Here is a 20,965-nt window from a genome sequence, read left to right on the forward strand (position 1 = left end):
CCAAATTAAAGTTGTGTGTGTGTACACCCTTGTACATACTAGCTTACATGTTTAAAATGCTACGACGTTTGGATTTCGATGAAATATGGCCGCTGCCCGACTACAATAAATTTCCCTCCTTGTACACGTGGTCACAGAAAAAGTGGCCTCAAATGATCTATATTCCTTTCATTTTCTTTGCATCGTGGCTGATATTTAAGACGCCCTAATACTTCAAGGAGTTCACATAGCTAACAATATGTCACCACACATAACCACATTTTAATTCATGGAGGTAATCAGGAGCTTATCCATTGCTTGGTAGACAGGGTGCTTTAAAGACTATTCAAACAGTGACTGGTAGTCATGAATGAACGATGTGGAGAACTGGGGATATGTGCCAGTGATATGAAGATCGTGTCACAGTGTGACCATTCTTGCTGTGAAAGTTTGGATTCGTTGAGAGCGATTTAATCGAATTTGAGGAAGAACCGTGAGAAGACTATAACAGTAATCGCGAAGAGATAGAATAAATGATCGGACGCGAGATGCAGCAGAATTATGCTTCAGAAGATGGTGGGTGGAAATGATGTTTCTCAGGTGACAGATCATCTAATGCTTTGTAAATGTCGGACCGCTATCATCTCTACAATAAATTAATTGAATGTCGAACCCTTGTCCTTTTTATTACAGCTACGATGCTGATAAAACATTTAACTTATGAATAAATATGAAAATTTAATTGGTGAATATTTCTTGTCACAATGGTTTAATGTAATGAAATGGTGTATCTGTTTGATCAGTCATCCTGTGGACTTATGTTACTTAGTTTTATGTTTTTGCCACTCTGGGAATAATATGGACATAGAATGAGATGAAATGATACATATAAACAGACATATTAAAGCAGTACCCGTCTTTTTAGTTCTTAGGGTTTTTGATCAATAAATAACCCAGTCAATTCTTGTGTGCGATGATTTTTTTTAAAAACCTAAATGTTTGAAACTAAAAGCTTTTGGAGAAGAGCAACTAAGTACTTTTTATTTTTAAATTAGTTTTTTTCCTGAAGAAATTACAGACACAGTTGTTAAATGGTGTTCCCGGAGAACAGAAACTCAAATTGGCGTGGCCTAAGTTGTATTCCGTTTACCATTCTCTGAAATGTATTTCATTGCAATTAAAGTTATATCTTTAGTTCATTTGGTCACGGTACAAGAAGAAAAGGGTGATCTTAACCTTATACCACAAAGAGCCCAACATGTCACAAACATCTGAATAAAAATATTCATGGGGGTTAATCATATCCGATTTATTGTTTGGCCTGGTCACATAAATCTATAGGCAGTGACGTCATTTTAGTAGGCGATCACCCTGATTCGTGTCTTTTACTCATAAATATTCTTTAAAACCTGAGCGAAAAGGAAGCTCACGCACGCTTCTTCGAATTTAGACCAAAAAGTCTACAAATCATGTCAAGCAAAAGGGAGAAAGAGAGAATTGGTATTAATAGAGGCATTACATTTGTTCCATTGCCCAAATTTTAATAGACAGGGTAGTCTCGGCCACCCAGAACCCCCTATTCTCCAAGGTACGGATGGTTTGGAACAGTTGTACCCACTTGAAGAAATGTGGCTAGATAACCAAATAAACCTCCTGTCACGCTGGTCAATGAAACTTTTTACTTTTCTTTCTCGTGACGACGAATTAAGATTAAGAAAATCCATAAATATGGCCCTTAAAGAGAAAAAAATATCAATAAAAAAACTTTATTGGTGTTAGATGTTGGACACGTAATGCAAATATATTTGTCTGAAATGACATTTCTTGAAAATTATTTCATGGGCGTCGCCTTCTTGATTTGGATCTATTTATCTCCCTTCGCTCTAGTAGAAAATTCGTTTAAGTGATAAAGACTAAGACCGGGCCACTGACACTATCAAAATTATTTTACAGTTTTCTGTAAGAAGAATGCAGATATGGAGTTTTTGATTCCGTGATGAAACAAAATAACTAAAAACAGTCGATATCGCTGCGGAAAGGATGCGCGGTAGGTTAACGCACGTCATCGCCACCAGCTTTAATTGTATTTCAACTTCCCATTTCAATATATGAGTTTCTAAAAATAAAATAAAAAAAAACAAAAAAACAAACACAAATACCATACTGCCCATACGGCAATACGTAAAATTATCCAAAATGACTTATCAACGATAATATGTTCATCTGTAGGTCTAGAATTACTGATAAATGTAGTTTTATACGCGTAATTGGCTAACTCCATAAACTCTACACCATCCATCTTTTATCATTATTCTGATTAGCGTTAATTACCTGTACCAAAGAAATATGACGCAGGCTGGCAAGAGCAGGGCCAGGCTTAATACATTACCGATTACAGCTACATGGAACAATATCCTATACCCCTGAAATACAAAACGGTTAAAACCATGCATATTTGATACATTACACGAATTGCGTCCCGCTCTCAAAAGGATTTTATAAATACAAAACTTATCAGATTAAAAACAAACACATTGTAAAAAGGGAGTTATTAACTGTCTTGCAAGTCCTTTGATATTTATATATTGAAATCTCCAGTCCCCCGTCTTTTGTATTTAAGACAATAATCGGATTTCAGAGTCGCTGTTCTAGATATTTATTAAAACTCGGTTAGGCATGTTAGAGGGTTTCATTGTGTCAACCATCGCCGGTTAGAAAACTTAAAAGGGATGATTTCCTTTTGTAAGATCAGTTCAACTTGTATAATTTCTGACTTGACTTCTAAAATAAAATAAACATAGCGAAAGGAATGGACGCCATGATGCGAAATTGGAGAGGAAGATTGTAGTTAGAATTTGAAGACAGACCCAGATTTCGTAAGATTTGGTTAATATGTGCCAATAACAATTAGAGTGCCCATCCATTCATTAGTTAAGACCGCTAGCTTCAATTTGATACATATGTTTGATTTCATTTACAATATCTGACTATATTGTTATAAAGGGAAGGGGGGGGGGGGGGTAATGCGGCTAAAATGAGAACGTGCATGCATCGTGATTATTCATTATCTTGTACTGAAACGATATTTAATCCCATGTGCATATCGTTTCGCCCTTAATAAAACCCGTCAGCTCTCAGTAGTAAGTTGTGAGGGGTACGGTCAACAAAGCTCAAAAACATGGTTTCGTTTAAAAACGGCAACTGTCATATTACCCTTAATACGGATCAGTCGGTGTTTTGATTTTTGAAATAAAAGTGAAATCTGATTTGTACCTCAAGTTCTGCATTATGGCAACTGTTTTTAATACTATATAGATTATTAATTAAATAGAAAGAGTCTGCGAAGTCTCCTGGAGATTAAGCCCCCCCCCCCCCCACATACACACCCCTCGAAGTTAGCCGGGCTTTGGGATCTGATCTGCAATCGAATGTGACATGCCTATCCACATCACAGAGATTTAGTTCGCTAATATAAAGACGATCTTTAATACTAACCTCTAGATTAACACATTTTGTATAATCCGTCCATTCTAAACCTGTTTCTGGTTCCCGCCACCAGCTGGCATTATTATCACAACTCTTCTCAGCTCGACCTGCAAGAGATATACAATAAAGATATTCAATTCTAAAATATCTAAAACAACTGATGTCGGATGATACGAAAAACCGAGGTCCCATGCATACATTGGAATGCACGTAAAAGATCCCTTGGCAGTTGGAATTCGATATAAGAGTAGGCGATAGTGCCGCTGCCCGGGCAAAATTTCCCTCATAGCACACTGTATGGCGTATGCCCGTCTTCATTAGCCCAGCATAGGAGCAGAACAGTAGGACGTTAAACCCCATTTCATTTTCATTTCATTTGATGAATATTCATGATTTTGAGGCGGGTGATTAACAGAGTTAAGAGGATGGTTACGTTGAAATGAAGGGAGGATACCGGTTTTTGAGCAAGAGGATGCCACATATTAAGCGTTCAAGACGGGGCAAAGATGAAGCCGGGCAAAAAGACGAGAATTAACATTAGAGTCAATGGGAAAATCAATGGTTGAATGTGATCAATAATGGTAGTCAACTGGTCAAAACGGTAGTAATCCGATCCTTGTCAACAGAAGTGTTCGATGGGCGTTTAGTAGAAAATTAAATACGAGACTTCAGAAAGAAGATGACACAATAGAGACATGTTTCAAATATCCCTTTACTTTATTTATCTAGCTCTACATGAAATGAAATGGAGACATCTTACTTTTCTGCACCAACCGGGATAATGAAGACTGAGATAGTGGCGCTACCGCTTACTCATTGAATACACGGGGTTTCCGTCCCATCCCAACGAATGGACGCTTTTCCTTGCCCGGTTTTCCGCCCTGTAACAGTCGTGATTGATAACAATTGACAGAGATGAACTTTGAGGTTTAATTTATTTGGGTTGTTTTGTCTTTTTCCTTTTATTTCCGAACTACATATTGTTGTACTATATGACTGGAATAAAGAACTATATTGGAATTATTTTTTCTGGATGCGAAGAACACAACATAATCTGCAATATATCATTTTTGAAATTCTTAGAGATTGACTAATTCATCAAGACCAGCTTTCCATTCTTATTCTATTCATCTAAGATAATATTACAGCGGAGAAATAATAAATGAAGCCACTTTCACCCTCCTCCTTCATCCATGTCGAAATGAGGATTTGCAATAAAGTGTATTAATGATATCGTATTGTCCTTTCGGGGACACTAATTACAAATAAGTCAGATCTGGAAAAGAAAATGATGATGTTTAATTCATAAAGCAGCTAAATTTGAAGAGAAATGTCTCTTTTACATCCCGAGAATTCGTTGGGTTGGTTAATCTATTTCCTTCCACCAGTTTAATGAAATATTTCAAGGAAAAAAAACCGAATACCGTTCGCAACATGCTGCTCATTTATCAAAAAATTAGCCGTCGACATTTCGGAATCATCTTAAAATAATGTCTGATCATACATATTTAAAGATTTCATAAAAAAAGAACAGGAATCTATTTTCTCTAAATGAATCCATATTTTGTGTGGTTATTCAAATCTGATTTCAAAACTTAATGCTAACATTGGTACTTAGTTACACGACAAGTTTCAACTTGATCAATGTATCTATGATTGTGTAGTTTAGATCGAAAGGACATAATGAAATGAAATCGGGTTTAACGCCCTATTGCTCTGCATCGACTGGGCTAATGAAGATGGACACACGCCATAGAATGTGCTATGGGGGAAATTGTGCACGGACAGCGGCACTTCGGCCTACTTTTACTTAGAATCCCTACTGTCAAAGATTATTTTAGGCGCATGCGAATGTGTGCACGGGACATGGGGTTTTCGTCCCATTCGAACGACTAGACAATGTCCTTGCTAGACCCCCAGTCCAGCACCACTGACAATGGGGAAACCGCGCCGAAAAATCCCGAGGAACTTTCTCGGCCAACACTGGGAGCAAACTTGAGACCTCCTGGTTAGCGAGACAGTGTCTTACTTTGTGAGCCACCGCGGCTCCCTATATTGTAATTAAGAAGATTAAAACAATAACACGGGATAGATAATCTCGATGAAAGCGGATTAATAATAATAATAATAATAATAAAAACTTTATTTAATGAGGCAACGTATTTAGTTTGCAAAAAAAAAAAACTAATCTTCCATAGGTCCCTCCTAAACTACAAAGACATATATACATGTAATATCAGGATAAATTTAAAATCTTTAGAAATGCAATAGCATTTTAAAGTGGGAAGTTTGATAAGTCACTCCCAAACTACAAAACATATACATTATACAAGTAGAATATAGGAAGAACACTATAATTACACACAAAATAAAATAGAATGCAGTTGCAAGTTAAAAATAATAAGTATGTCATCAGTTGAATATTATGGTTCCTTCATTGTGCAAAATAAATGAGTTTTCAGTTTAATCTTAAAATTTTCAACATTTTTACACATCTTTATATCAAAAGGCAGATTGTTCCATAAAAGACATGCAGAATAATGAAAAGTACGTTTCATGGATTCCGTTTTGCATTTTTGAAGAAAAAGAGATTTACTGGTCTGTGAACGGAGCAAGATATCCGTTTTGGAAACAAGAGATTTTTCAATAAAATGGAAATTTAGATAAAGTGGAGTATTAAATGTAATAATTTTGAATGATAAGACAATTTTATTGTAAAGAATCCTCTGTGTAAGGGTAAGCCAACCGAGTTTAGTAAATAAAGAGGTGGACGGAGTTTCAATCGGTGCATCAAGAATAGCTCTTGCTGCCCTCTTTTGTAATTTTAAAAGAATGTCTAATCTACTTTTGGTAGCATTTCCCCAAATAATAGAGCAATAATCAAATATTGGTAGTATGTAACTGTTATAAAACAAAATTCTTGTCTCGTAAGGTAAATGATCTTTTATCTTATTTAGGAGAAATATTTTTGATGCAAGTTTTTTAGACATATCTGCTATCTGTGCTTCCCAATTAAGGTCTTGGTCAATTTGAATTCCAAGTAATTTTGCGGTAGTAACCGTCTCAATTTTCTCACCATGGAGTGATAAAGTTAGGTTTTTCTGATTTCTTTTGTGTTTTGTTGAAATCAGCATTGATTTTGTTTTCGAAGGATTGATTACCATCCCATTGTTTTCACACCATTCCGCAACCAAAGAGAGATCATTTTGGAGATTTTTGGCAATGGATAAAATATCTTTGTGTGAACAATGCAGGGTACTGTCATCAGCAAACAAATCTATCTGACTTGATTCAATATTGAGTGGGAGATCATTTATAAAAATTAGGAATAGGAGAGGACCCAGGATCGAACCTTGTGGAACCCCGCATTTGACTGTAGTAATTGAGGAGGTAATTGATCCTAAACATACTTTTTGCTTCCGTGAGTCAAGATATGATTCAATCAAAATTTGTGAATTATTATCAAATCGATAAAGATGTAGTTTTTCAATAATAAGCTTATGATCAATGAGATCAAATGCTTTGCTAAAATCAAGATACACTATACCACTCATCGCACCATTATCGATAGCATCAAGCCAATTATCTGTCATTCGGATCAGTGCAGTAGCACATGAATGATTTGATCTAAATCCAGAGGGGAAAGCATAAAGAACATTGAAGGTTTCCAAATAAGTTTGAATTTGAGTGCTCAAGTGCCTTTCGAATATTTTTGAAATTGTGGGGAGAATTGAGATTGGCCTATAATTGTTCGGATCATCTTTAGCTCCCTTCTTATGTATAGGAATAATTTTAGCCAGTTTAAGGGCACTGGGGAACATGTTTTGAGAAATACAAAGATTAATGATATATGTCAAACTGCTACAAATTGTATACGCAGACAATTTTAAAATTTTGGGTCCAATACCATCACACCCAATGGCTTTGTTACTATTTAAACTCAATAAATGTTTTAATACCTCTGTGGTAGTAATACAATTAATAGAAAAGTTGTTATTTGGGGGAATCTTATCATTTACGTAATCTGATATCTTTCGTTTGCACTCTTGAGAAAGTGGTGTATAGGGGGGCTTAATGTCATCAGTTAAATTAGTGAAGTAATCATTCATCACATTAGCAAAAGCATTTAGATCATTAACTGTTGTTTTTCCATATTTAATACTATTGGGATAAGGGCAATTATTGGGTTTATTCTGTATGTCACTAAAATATCTCCATATGTTTTTAGATTGCTCTTCATTTTCGATAGAGTCCTTGATAAAGTTTTTTTTGGCTTTATTAATGAGATTTTTGGTTTTATTTCTCCATATTCTATAGTCGTCACACCTCTTGGAGGCTTTAAAGAAGTCCCTGAACTTTCGGGCTTTATTCATTTCCTCATTAAACCACTTCGGTTGATAGTATCGTTTTACTCTTTTTCGCTTTTGCGGAGCATGGCAGTCTAAAACACCTATAAAAAGATTATACCAAGTATCAAGGGCAGAATTTGGGTCATCAATTGACTCGACTAGTTCAAATGGAATTTTAGCAAGATCATTAATAAAATTAGAATCATCAAAGTTTTTGTAATTTCTGTATAGAATTTCCAAGTGGTTGTGTTTTGTGATTTTTCTCTTGCAGTTTCCAATGATAAAAATAATCGGAAAATGGTCACTAATACCATATTGAGGAACTTTAATTTCAACAGTATTATCCGGTGTGTTTGTATATAGATGGTCAATGACAGTAGAAGAATTTTTAAACAATTATTATATTACGTTCATGTTCGTAAGCGACATTATCAAATACAGCGACAAATATATCTACTGATTGAGAATTATTTTCCGCGAGTTACTTGCTCCTGGGATCGTGTTTCATACTGGTAAATCGTTTTTCAACAAAATTGTGTTTTCGGATATTATCTTCATGCTGAATATACATGTAGATATGTACACATGCGATGTCTTAGAAAGAATATGCAATAATCTGCCTCGTGCATGGCATTCGCCATATTCTATATTTTCTAGTAGTAGCTGAAGGTTTAAAGGCTTGTTTTCCTTTTAATTCATCACCGTTTGAAGATTGAGCTGTGGCGTCATAAGGTTTCTATTTATACTCAGACGAGTAAAGGCGAGCGATTGTCTATTAACGCACAGATACTTACAAGACAAAACCTTAGAACCTAATTACGGTGCCATTTTAAAAATAGCAAGACAATAGAAGGTAATGGTGTATGTGTGTGTGTCTAATGTCTTCTTCAATAAAACGCTCTTCCGATTCCTTGTGTAATCTTCGAGACAGAGCGTGGTTTGTCTAGTCACGAACAGCGGGTCCATACACACCTGGGGCCGAGCGTCAATATCTCGGTTAAAGCCTTCATTATATCGAGTGAAAATGTTTTAATTAAAGATCTTTTCGAATGTAATTAATGGTATAACTCGGTGGATCACGCCACTGGGTCGGGCTTTGTTCCATCACTATATATTGTAGTTGTCTGACACTCCTGATATTGTGAAGGATTTCTCAGACGGGAAAGAAGTCCGTAAAAAGAAACCTGCTTTTTGAATTTGTTCTATTGTTGTCTGACACTCTTGATCTTGTGAAAGATTTCTTAGACGGGAAAAACGTCTGTAAAAAAACCTGCTTTTGAATTTTCATTCTTAACTGTATACATATATACCAAATCCTAGAACAACAAAAACGATAAAAATAAAAACGCGATGGCGTTTTTATTATGTAAGTCTTCGATAAAGAGCTGTCCGTTCTTGCAATAGAAGTTCAAAAATGAATAATGAAAAATGAATATTTTAATCGAACTTCTTTATTCTGAGCTAAATTATGAGTCTTGATTGTCAATTATCATCTCTACGATAATATATGAAGCCTCGGTTTTTCATTTTAATGTTTAGCAAAGATGTGGAAGACATTGTCTAATCCGCATTACCTTGTTGAAATATATCCTAAATTCCATTATATCCCAAAACAGTTAAAGTAAAAAATGAAAGCTAAAAGATAACTCCGCAAAAGGTGTTCGCAAGTTGCGACCCAATTCGAGAGGGTTCCTCATTATACCAAAATGAACAATGCCACTGGGACGATGTCAATATACGACAACGTTACCTCGTAGTTGTATAACAGGTAAGCACGGACTATGGACCAGGCGTCGAGCATGATGTCATCGCGCCTTGATTGGAATTGTGACGTAAAAAAATCCGTCAATCGATACGCAATTGTCCAGTAAAAAGCGTGCCAAGTTTTATGTCAATGGTACTTTTTTCGAAGTGCGTCGCCCCCAAGAATAAGAAGAATAACAACACGAGTAGCGCTTAGGGCCCAGTTCCTTGTCCAACAATTATAAACAATGTAAAAGTTAATCGAGACTTACCTGGAAGTTTGACGATAATTCTGTTTCACTGCAGATGGTAAGGAGAAATCAAGTGAGATGCCATGCGCATGTGCAAGTCATAATTTCAAAGTAGAAGGGCACTGAAAGAACCCAGCAAAAGGGGTGATCCGAATTCAAAACCCTGGGTGGGCACTTGATTCCTCCTTTCCTTCTACAGTGAAACAAAATTATCGCCAAACTTCCTGGTAAGTCTCGTTTAACTTTTAAATTCTGTTTCACCGAATCTGGCAACTCGAGAACCATTGAGATTTTAACCTCATTGACCTTCTAGAAACAGGGTGTCTAACACACAAGAAACAAGTGAAAATTATTTCGAAATCAAGTGAAATATTTATTTTCGAACCAAGTGAAGTAGTTATCACTCTACAAGACCTTTTAATATTATGCAAACATTCAGTTAATTGAAAAACATGTAGTTATGAAGAAATATTATCTAATATAGCAGTAGAGAATTAAGCTGAATCTTGGATGTGTTTATTAAAAATTTTAGCAAAAGTTGAAGCATTACGGCTTTACGCCAATATACAATCTATTGGAATGTTAATGCAGCTGAAATGGCAACACTGTGAGGACTGCCAGCTAATGTCATACCTGTCTTTAACCATCTAGAGATAGTGTTGTCCTGGGGCCGATTTTTCAAAGCTCCGTTAACTTATAACGAATTGTTAACATGGAGTTCACGGATCTTTATCTTTAACCGAGAGAAAGTCTGTTGCTGGAAGCACTGTTAACTTTAACATGTCGTTAACTTGCCGTTATATTTAACGGAGGTGTTGGGCTCTATTATCTGTTTAACGATGGCATAAGTCGGCTGTCAGTCGAAGTATACCCTATAGATATCAGTCTAGTTTTCCAGGTGAGGGAGTGGGCGCCATCAGATATTCTACAGTTTCTGTAGTGAAAATCCTATAATTTGTCCTACCTATATCTGCTAGATTTCTATAGGAAAATACTATAGTATTCTATATATTTTTTTAATAGTGTTTTCTGTAGTAAATTATACAGTTATCTTTTTATCCTCAAATCAAGTCTTGTGAGCAGACTGCACAGTTGTCCCACTTTGTCCAATTTCTTGTTAACTAACTTCTAGGAAATTTTTATACATGTACATTGAATTTCAAAATTTAAAATTCAGTCAATGACCAAACAGCATTCTCTTGGAATAAGTTTAATTAGTCCTTTAGCTAACGGACAATGAACTTGACTTTCCAGCAACAGAAATTTAACCCACCGTTAACAAACGAGACATTAGCAAAATAAAATAACGACCCGTTAGAGTTTAACAGATCGCTTAAATAACTCCGTTTTGAGCAACCAGCCACTGGGCACAGCTTTATAAGGTTTAACATATCTGGGTAATATTATTATTTCGCAATTCCTCTTTCCATTTTAATAATCTTGCAGAGTTAACACAATGCACAACGATTGATCAAAATACGAATTAAAACATAATTCAAATTGGTCACAACCAAGACTGGTTGTTTTAAGATTGCCATCAAAATTTATTTTAAGGCAATTCTGACTTAAAATAATATTCCTTTTATCTATAAAAACACTTTGGGGTCTCTGCCCACTTAGAATAGCTAACAACATAACACATTTATAACTAAGTAACTTAGAATAGCTAACAACATAACACATTTATAACTAATTGGTTCCAAAGTTTTCAAATATTTAATAACTGTTGTGCATCCCAAGTTACAGAACTCTTAGGAAACGTAGGACGTATCCTTTCATAAATCTAATGACTTGGAATACTACCAACTGAGACACCATCCATACTAATATAACTAGACAATGAAGACCGCGCAGTGTTAAGAGCACTGTATGATAAACCAGCATGAAACAACCCACACAAGAAATCTAAAACAAATTTTAAAAGTGGTGAAAATGTATCGATTTTCCGTGAACAACAAGATTTGCTCCACCTGCTGAAATGGCTTGAGTTTTCCATGATTGTAAGACGACGGAGTTGACATCTTGTGAAAATTCTTGATTTTACAAGATTTGCATAATATTCTGCACATTAAGAGAGGTAGATGAGTAGACATGTCCTTTTATGGATGAATAATTGCAGCTTGTTTCCTAGAAATACCAAATAGGAGAATCGATTAGTATATATGCATTAGCACAGAAAAGTAGGACTGAGTGGTCCAAAAGGGAACAATGATAACCATCTTAGACTGATCCAAAATGACTTTCTGTATGATTCGACCAATTAAAGAAAAAAGGCGGAAAAGCATAAGAAAGATCAAATGACCACTTTATAGAAAAAGCTTCAACAGCAAAAGCTGCGTAATCCGGTTTTTAGGATACATAAACAGATAATTTATTATTAAGTTTAGAGGCAAACAAATCAAAACTGGATACACCCAAAACATAATCTAGCAAAAGCTGCGTAATGCGGTTTCCATGATACATAAACAGCTAATTTATTAAGTTTAGAGGCAAAAAAAAAATAATAATCAATTCTGGGTACACCCCGAATATTAACTATTTTCTGAAAATAATCATTGGTTAAAGTCCATTCAACATTATTTTGCATCAAACGACTTAAATAATTATTATTATTATTATTTATTATTATTATTAAACATTTATAGAGCGCTAGTTTCACCAACGGTGTTCAGAAGCGCTTTACAAGACAATGAGTACAATCATATACCAGTAAAACAAAAAAAAGAAAAACAACTAAAAGACTACAAAAAGATGCAATATAATAAAATAAAATAATATATATCTAAGTAAAAGCTTTTTTGAATAAGTAAGTTTTAAGAGCACATTTAAAAGATTGTACCGAGGGGCAGGAACGAATATCAGTATCAGAACCAGGTGGTTTTAAATCATTCCACAGGTTTGGGGCTAAAAATGAAAAGGATCTTTCACCATATGTAACCATTCTAGCAGATCTTGGCTTGAGACGATAAATGTCATTTGAACTACGGAGACTACGAGCATTTGTTTGTTTTTCAATGACATAAATAAGATGGGGCTAAGCCATGAAAACATTTATAAACAGTTAAAAGAATCTTAAATTGAATACGATATGGAATGGGTAGCCAGTGGAGTAATATGATCATGCCTTTTTGTAAGGGTAATAAGTCGCGCAGCGGTGTTTTGAACTTTTTGTAATTTGTATATTAATTTATTAGGTAAGCCGGATAAAAGTGAGTAAAAAGTATCAAGTCTTGAAGTAATAAAAGCAAGAACAGGAGTTTTAGTTGAATCAGAGGAAAGGAATTTGCGAATTTTGCCAATATTACGGATGTGAAAGTAGCAGGATTTACAAATATTGTTCACGTGATTAGACATGGTCATTTTACTATCAAAATATGCACCAATATTGCGAACAGAGTTAATGGGAGTAATTTCATTTCCATCAATATTAATCAAAGTTGATTCAGTTATAGTATTGAGGTTATGATTAGATCCAAGCAAAATAAATTCAGTTTTATCACCATTTAAGCATAGAAAATTTACATACATCCATAATTTAATTTCATTGATACACTGCTCAATATTAAATTTGCTCAAAGCATTTAAAGGATTAAAACTTAAATACAACTGGGTATCATCAACATAAATATGATAGTCAAGACCATGTTTTTTAACAATTTTACCAACTGGAGCAGTGTAAAGAGTCAATAAAATGGGTCCAAGGACCGAACCTTGTGGTACCCCGTATAAATTATTATGGTAGTCTGACGTCACATTGCCGATAACAACCCTGTGTTTTCTATCAGTAAGATAGCTCGCAAGTAGCTGGAGTGCAGAGCCTTTGACACCAAAGTCTGAAGTCTTTGTAACAGGACAGTAGAATCTATGGTGTCAAAGGCTGCGGACAAATCTAAAAGTACCAAAAGAACGCAGTTTCTATTGTCTATTGACCTTAATATATCATCTTGCACTTTGATAAGAGCCGCCTCAACACTGTGAAACTTTGTAGACTTTGTAGACTATCGTGAAGGTTGTGTGTGTCAATATGTTCAATCAGTTGTCTGGCTATACATTTTTCAAAAATTTTGGAGATAAAACTCAAGTTTGATACAGGACGGTAATATTTTAGCACATTTCTATCTAAAGTTGATTTTTTAATAACTGGGACGACATTAGCAACTTTAAAAGAATCGGGTACCTTTCGTTCTTGAATACAAGAATTTATGATATCAGTAATCACAGGTAAGAATAAATTAAGGTTTTCCTTTAGTAAAGATGTAGGGAGGGGGTCAAGAGGGCAGGTTTTAGGGGCTGATGATTTAATAATATCTGAAACAACAGATTCGCTAACTAAATAGAAATTTTCAATGCACACTACCGTTGGCGTCTCGTATTTAGGTACAAAATTACATGAATTGTTAAATTTATCAAGTTCTTTTCGTATAAGAGTTATTTTATCGGAGAAGAAGTTTGCAAACTCTTCTGCTAGCAGACATTTATCGGTGCAATCAGGGAGGACAAAAGTCGCAGAGGGATGGTCAATCAGTTTATTAACAACACAGAATAGTTCTTTCTGTTTGTTGGCACTATTTTGAATTTATTCATTGTAGAAAGAAACTTTTGATTGTTCAATTATATATTTGACTTTGTTTTTCTCTTCTCGGTCAAGGTTTTTATGGATATGAAGGGACGTCTCACGCCACTTTTTCTCAGCTTTTCTGCGTTTTTTGTTTTTTTCAGCTATTTGATTGTTACTCCACTCATTTTCTGGTCTAACAGTAAATGTTTTAGTGGTTAACGGAACTAGATCGTCAATGATCTTTCCCAGTGTTTTATCGTATGAATCAGCTTTTACATTCACATCACACAATTCACAGATGTCGGAAAAGTTCGATGTAACAATTGTTTCACTAAAGGTATCATTGTTTAAAGATTTAAATTTACGAAACGATATTGTTTTCTTGTCTAAAGGTGGCTTCTTGGTTTGAATTTTAAAGGTGATAGGAAAATGGTCTGAAAGTAGGGTATCTTCCACCAGTACATCATGTATATGTATCTCATCTTGGCGTGTAATGACAAAGTCAAGAAGATGACCTCTATTATGGGTCTTTTTGTTGACATGTTGTTGAAGGTTGTAGGTAAGCAGTATTTCCCGAAAGCGATTACTCAGTGGGTCAGAACTGTTTTCGAAGTGAATATTAAAGTCGCCAAGTATCAACAGGTCGCCCTTTGACAATAATTTTGTTTCAAGAAGGGATGTAAATTCCTCAAAAAAGTCGTTATTATTGGAATTTGGGGGCCTATAAACAATTAACAGGTGGAGAGATTGGTTAAGGTTCGATATCAAACAATCAAGGCACTCAAAAGAGTTGAATACCCCATTAGACTGCAAAGATATTTTTAAAGTTGATTTGTAGACAAGGCCAACGCCACCACCCCTAGACGCACGTGGAATGTGTAGAAAACTGTAGCCTTCTGGAAGTATAGCCGAAATGGTCACCGAATCTGTGTTCTTGCTAAGCCATGTTTCAGTAATCGCGCACAGATCCAATTCCTCATCCACAATAAAATCATTTATGTCGCTGGTTTTATTCCTAACAGATCTAGCATTAATTAATCCTGCTTTTAAATATTTGCTAGTTTGATATGAAACTGAAGATCTGGATATTGGAACTTTAATTAGGTTGTTCAGTCCAAGTTGACCTCTTGGCTGGCTGCTCTGTCTGTCAGAGATGAGTACAGGAATACCGTAGACATTCTTTCGTCTGTTAGGTTTCTGCCTTAAAATTTGGGGAACGGATTGTTTAATATTCCTATATATTTGTCTTTTTAATTTAATTGGAATTGTCTCTTTAATTTGATATAGGTCAGATTTAGTGTATTTTAAAATGTTCTCACCAGTCACCAACATGGTCAGTGTTGAGAGTTAATCCAATTAATGTTCACTGCACAGTCTAGTTTTATTCTGAGTTCTTTTCACAGTTACCTTTCAAATAATCTGCCACAATATTATAAGATCCAGGTAAATAAGCTGCCGAGACTCATATATTCCTTTCCTTACACCAATTCCACAAATTAAATGCAATTAAATTACATTAATACGTTACACCGTCCATATTATTTATATATGCGAATATGTAGATTCTCAGCATTGGCAGGAAACGATTAAATAGTGTTAAAGGTCACCGGAAAAGGCTTCATAAATCGTTTAAATAATGCAAGTAATTATGTCAAAATATCATTTCCATAAGTATAACACGATCCCGAATGTCAACATTACCTGCCACAGGTAAATTTCAACGTTAGCGATTTCCGCCGTTCTCCGTGAGTCGTCGTAGTTTTCCGCCAATAAAAAAGCCGTGACGTCATTTTAGTCCTTCTGCTCATTTGACCGGTTCCGGTATCCCGTTGTTTACATTGGAGATGGTTCACTGTGTTGTTGTGAATTGCAACAGTAAAACTGGGTGTGGAGAAAGTTTTTTTCAAATTTCCTGACAAAGATAAGGAAAAAGATCTCTACCACACATGGATAGTTAAGATAAGACGCTCACAGTCACATACGCCTAATTCTAAAAAGCTTTGGGAGCCATCTAAGCATTCTCACGTCTGCTCAAAGCACTTCAGTTCTGACAGTTTCACGAAAGACCCGTTGTTACTCCAGGCTATTAATTTCACTGCAAAAGGCTTACGCCTAAAAAAAGATAGTTTCCCGACATTATCACTGGGAGTAGAGCCGTTACTTGGACCTGATACACCGAGAGGTGGTTTTAGAAAGAGAGAAAGACAAAGGGTAGGTTGACATTTTTTACGCACGAGGCCTATATTTATATAATATCATCTCGCTATAAATAGAGTGGGCGTGACTTAATTTCTATTTATAGAATGATAACAATTACTCATTTCATTAGTCCTATAGGCCTAGTACTGTATAAACTATTGTTCGTTTTTTTATTATTAAAAGTGAAATTATAGCACTGACAAGCAATCATAAATATTGGCCTATGAATGAGTACCCATGGCAGGAGTCCAGGCCCATCTCGTCGATTGATCGATTGAGATTTTCGAAATCGAATCTCGCCTCGGATTTTAAATTATGCATACCGTAAACAAGCTATTTTGAACTCCTTGGGTGTGACTAGTCAAATAAGGTAAATTCGAAAATTGTTTTATTTGTATTTAGGCCTACCCACAATAAAGTGAAGTCGATCTCCAAAGTAATATATAATATTAATTAAATAATGCCAATATGAAACCAACCCAACAGTGTCGCCTAGTGCGGTTTTATATTTTTGTAATCTTGATGGAAGCTTAAAAATTAAATATTTGCTCGTTCGGGTAGGCTACTAGTAGGGCCTACTATGAAATTTAAGGTAAGACTAGAATTAGAAAAAAAAATATCACATTATAGCTGTGTAAATCTCTGAATAATTTCAACAAATATTTTTATTAGATTGTAATATTGCTTAATTTCTTTTTTTGGCAGGTTCTCCAAGACATATTTTCTAACTTTGACTTTGAGGATGGGAGGAAAGTAAGGAAAGCCAATCAAGACACAGGAGCAAGTTATGATCTGATTCCACTATTAGAAACTAGTACTAGTAATAATAAGTCTGATATTATTGACCACCAAGTACCGGTACCACAATCAAGCTCAATTTCAATATCACCAGATGTGGTACTTCAGAGATCTGCAAAGGTATAAATTATGAAATTTTATTATTATTACATTTTTGCCCATAATTTTCAATAAGAAAATGGATGTAATAAATTTTGGAAGTCTGTATTGAGATAAACTGAAACAGGCGTGATCAGCATCCATGATCAGCATCCATGATCAGCATACATGTGTGTAGGAACACACCATAACTTGATTATCTGTGGGTATATAGGTCAACAGAAATTTTTATCAAGACACTATACTATAGCATTGAATTAAGAAAATTGTGTGGGGAAAATTGGGCAGATTTAATTTTCTCAACAATGTAATGCTTTAATTTGTTAGTCTTAATTTTGAATTTATTTATTATTCCAGACCTATGTGAAATCCACCCAAACATTAAGAGGTGTGGTCAGTCAAGGTTGTCAGACATCCTCCTCATTTATTAAGTATGCTGATGCTGCAACCCAAACAGACGAGTTACCACAGAATCCTGTTGTGGTACAAGAAATTGTTTCTCAAGTTTCTTCTTCTACTGCCAGTGAGGATGAATACACTACAGATGATGAATTGAATGATAAGCAGGATGAGGATTGGTTTCCATATACGACTGATGATGAAAGTGATGATAGTGATAGTGTTTTTAATGAAATGTATGTTAATTATAAAATATTACAGAAACTTCCATCTCAAACTCAGACTGCAATGATATGCTCAATCCATAGGCGTACGGGGAAATTTTTGACTGGGGGGGCGGTGGTGGTTGGTGCCCAAAAATTTAGTTAGGATCTTAGTATGTTACATAATAATAATAAATTCGCTGTTAAATTGGACACATTCAAGAACACAATATTTTTTTATAAAACTTTTACAAAGTACAATTGTGTGCCCAAATTTTCCCAGCATTTGGTGCCCATGTATTGTAATGCATTTTCAATACATATTCTTTTCATTTAGCTCATAATGTATAATCATTTAGTGATGAAAAACATGTCATTAATTCAAGAGATATACTGAATGCTTTATTAACTGTCTTCATAAGCCCAGTTTTAGCAGAAATTAACCCAATTTCATTTTAAAAAATATATAGTACATAAGTACATATATCCAAATTTTGAAGCGTTTTCCTCAAAATTTAAGAATGTATTGTAGTAAAGAAACTGTCAAAATATCGTCGTCAAAACCCTGTAATCGCTCTACAAGCCAGAGTTTATAAGATTTCATTTTAAAAACTTGCTATTTTGTTTTTATTTCAGAAATATTACTGATATTTTAAACACAGATAAGGTTGAAGAAAGGAAATATATTGTTTTTGAATCAAATATAAAAGAGCTTCTAGAGGTGTGCAGAGAATGTCACAATAAGTGTGTAGTTGTGCTTAAGCAAAATGTGGGTAGTATGGTTGTTATGGAGGCAACATGTGAAGCAGGGCACACATTTCTGTGGAGTAGTCAGCCATCAAACAATCAGTTACCATTAGGAAACTTGTTACTTTCTGCAAGTATCCTGTTTTCAGGTGCTAGTGTCACAAACATTCTTAATGTGTTGAACAGAATAAATGTGTCTTCATTTACAGACAGAACATACAGACATATTCAGTCTTGTTACCTGGTACCAGCTGTTAAGAATGTTTGGTCACTTTGGCAAATGGCAGCAGTAAGAGAAGTTAAAGGGAGAAATGTAAAACTTGGAGGGGATGCTAGGTGTTGTTCACCAGGCCACACAGCTAAATATGGTAGTTATTCTCTTATGGATTTGGAGAGTGGAATTGTCTTAGATGTGCAACTGATACAGGTAAAGGAAACCAACAATTAATTAACAGATAGCTTAGTGGTCTAACATGCATGCTTTAGATCATAATATCTGCCATTGAGTCAAGTGACATGGATTTGATCCCAAGCTTGTACGTGACATGGAATAGTGTAAGCTGCCGAACCTCATGGGCTTTCTTCGTGTCGATCTGGTTTCTTTACACTGCTTAAGACCCCTACGCACAAGCGAATTACTGAACAATTACACTAATATTATATAAAACACAGAGGGTTGTCAGACCCTTTTGGACACCTACAATCAGCAAAGTTGTCTGCTCTATTTATAAAACTGATTTTTTAAAATTCTATTAGCACCACCTTCAGTAACTAAAAACTATCAGTGGTAAAAAGGACGGTAAATTCTCTTTTCATTTCATTTTCTTTCAATGTTTATATTTATATATAATAAAACAAATAGGTTACAGAAGTTAATAATTCATACGCAATGGAGAAAGAGGGTCTGATTCGGGGACTAGAGGCTCTGAAAGGAAAGGGAGTTCAAGCAACAGACCTAACTACAGACAGACATTGTTCAGTGAGAAAGCACATGAGAACTATGGAACCAGATATAAATCATTGGTTTGATGTGTGGCATGTTGCTAAAGGTAATAAATAATGAGTCACGTTTGTAAAACACAGTGTGTGTATACATGTAGATAATAATAAATGACTTTAAAACCAAAATGTAACATTGCAGAGCAGCCAAGTGTAAAATTAACTGCATTTTAGTCTCCAAATGACCAAGCCTGAAAAATAAGGCCCTTGTCACAGACATTGTTAGACACAAATTAAAGCCTTAAATCAGGCTCCACAATCTCTTTACGTGATTCCTGTCATTTTGTCTTGTACAAATTTGTCTTTTTCAATGTTATCAATATCTATAATATGTTCTGCATAAAGTTCAAAATCTTTATTATGGCCTGACATTGAGTCTATATATAAATTGTTATTTTCAGGCATGAAAATCACCAAACTATTTTATGTCTTAGTCATTTATAAAAAAAAATTTCAGGTGTTTATAAGAAACTGATACTATTATCTAAGAAGAAAGGCTGTGAACAGATTGAAGAATGGGCACAATCCATATCTAATCATTTGTATTGGGCAGCTGCTAGCAGTGATGGAGATGGTGATTTGGTAGAGGCAAAATGGAAGTCAATAACAAATCATGTGGCCAATCTTCATGATGGACATGGTGAGCTATATCAAAGATGCCAACATGAACACCTAGACCGTCATTGGATCAAGAAAGGTGGGATACTTTATATTTTTCATGTTGCCCATTAAAATTAATGATTATATTTATGACAAGCAGGTAATCATTATATCCTTTGTATTATGATCAACTTAGAATATTAATTGTTTTTGTCAGTAGGCCTAAGCCTTGTTAAAGGCTCAATACCACTCTTGTTGTAACTGAATAATATGTCCCAATCTTTATTCTGGTCAACAAATTGTACTATTTTAGAATATTTCAGTTAATTGATGATACAAATTTCATCTTAACACACCTTATTTAAAAATTTTGAAAAATTCAACATAATGGTTTGAAACGTCTAACGTAAGGCTTTTCAAATGAAACTTCGATTTAAAAATATTTTTGAACCCCCTGGACAAGTAAAATAGGATTTAATGGATAATTTACACAACAGGTAGGACACTAACACTTCTAGTACTTAGAATAAGGCTATTTTTTATTTTCTGGGGCTG

General features: G+C 34.9%; 1 protein-coding gene across 1 annotated transcript; it reads left to right on the forward strand.

Annotated features, from left to right (window-relative positions):
* The first annotated feature begins 15,675 nt into the window (after window positions 1-15,675).
* On the forward strand, window positions 15,676-19,945 carry LOC126807688 (uncharacterized). The gene is made up of 6 exons (XM_056103283.1): window positions 15,676-15,699; window positions 16,293-16,577; window positions 17,271-17,483; window positions 17,820-18,097; window positions 18,701-19,238; window positions 19,674-19,945. The coding sequence occupies exons 1-6, from the start codon at window positions 15,676-15,678 to the stop codon at window positions 19,869-19,871; spliced, it is 1,536 nt and encodes a 511-aa protein (XP_055959258.1). The 3' UTR covers window positions 19,872-19,945.
* The last annotated feature ends 1,020 nt before the right edge of the window (window positions 19,946-20,965 follow it).

Source organism: Patella vulgata, chromosome 9 (assembly GCF_932274485.2).
Source record: "Patella vulgata chromosome 9, xgPatVulg1.2, whole genome shotgun sequence".
Classification (NCBI taxonomy): domain Eukaryota; kingdom Metazoa; phylum Mollusca; class Gastropoda; family Patellidae; genus Patella; species Patella vulgata.

What these genes read in the sequence shown, in the direction of transcription:
- LOC126807688 (XM_056103283.1), top strand. Translation starts at nt 15,676, where the DNA reads ATGTTCTCACCAGTCACCAACATG. An exon ending in TCTCACCAGTCACCAACATG is followed by an intron (nt 15,700 to 16,292) that starts GTCAGTGTTGAG and finishes GACAAAGATAAG; the next exon opens with GAAAAAGATCTCTACCACAC. An exon ending in GATAGTGTTTTTAATGAAAT is followed by an intron (nt 18,098 to 18,700) that starts GTATGTTAATTA and finishes TTTTTATTTCAG; the next exon opens with AAATATTACTGATATTTTAA.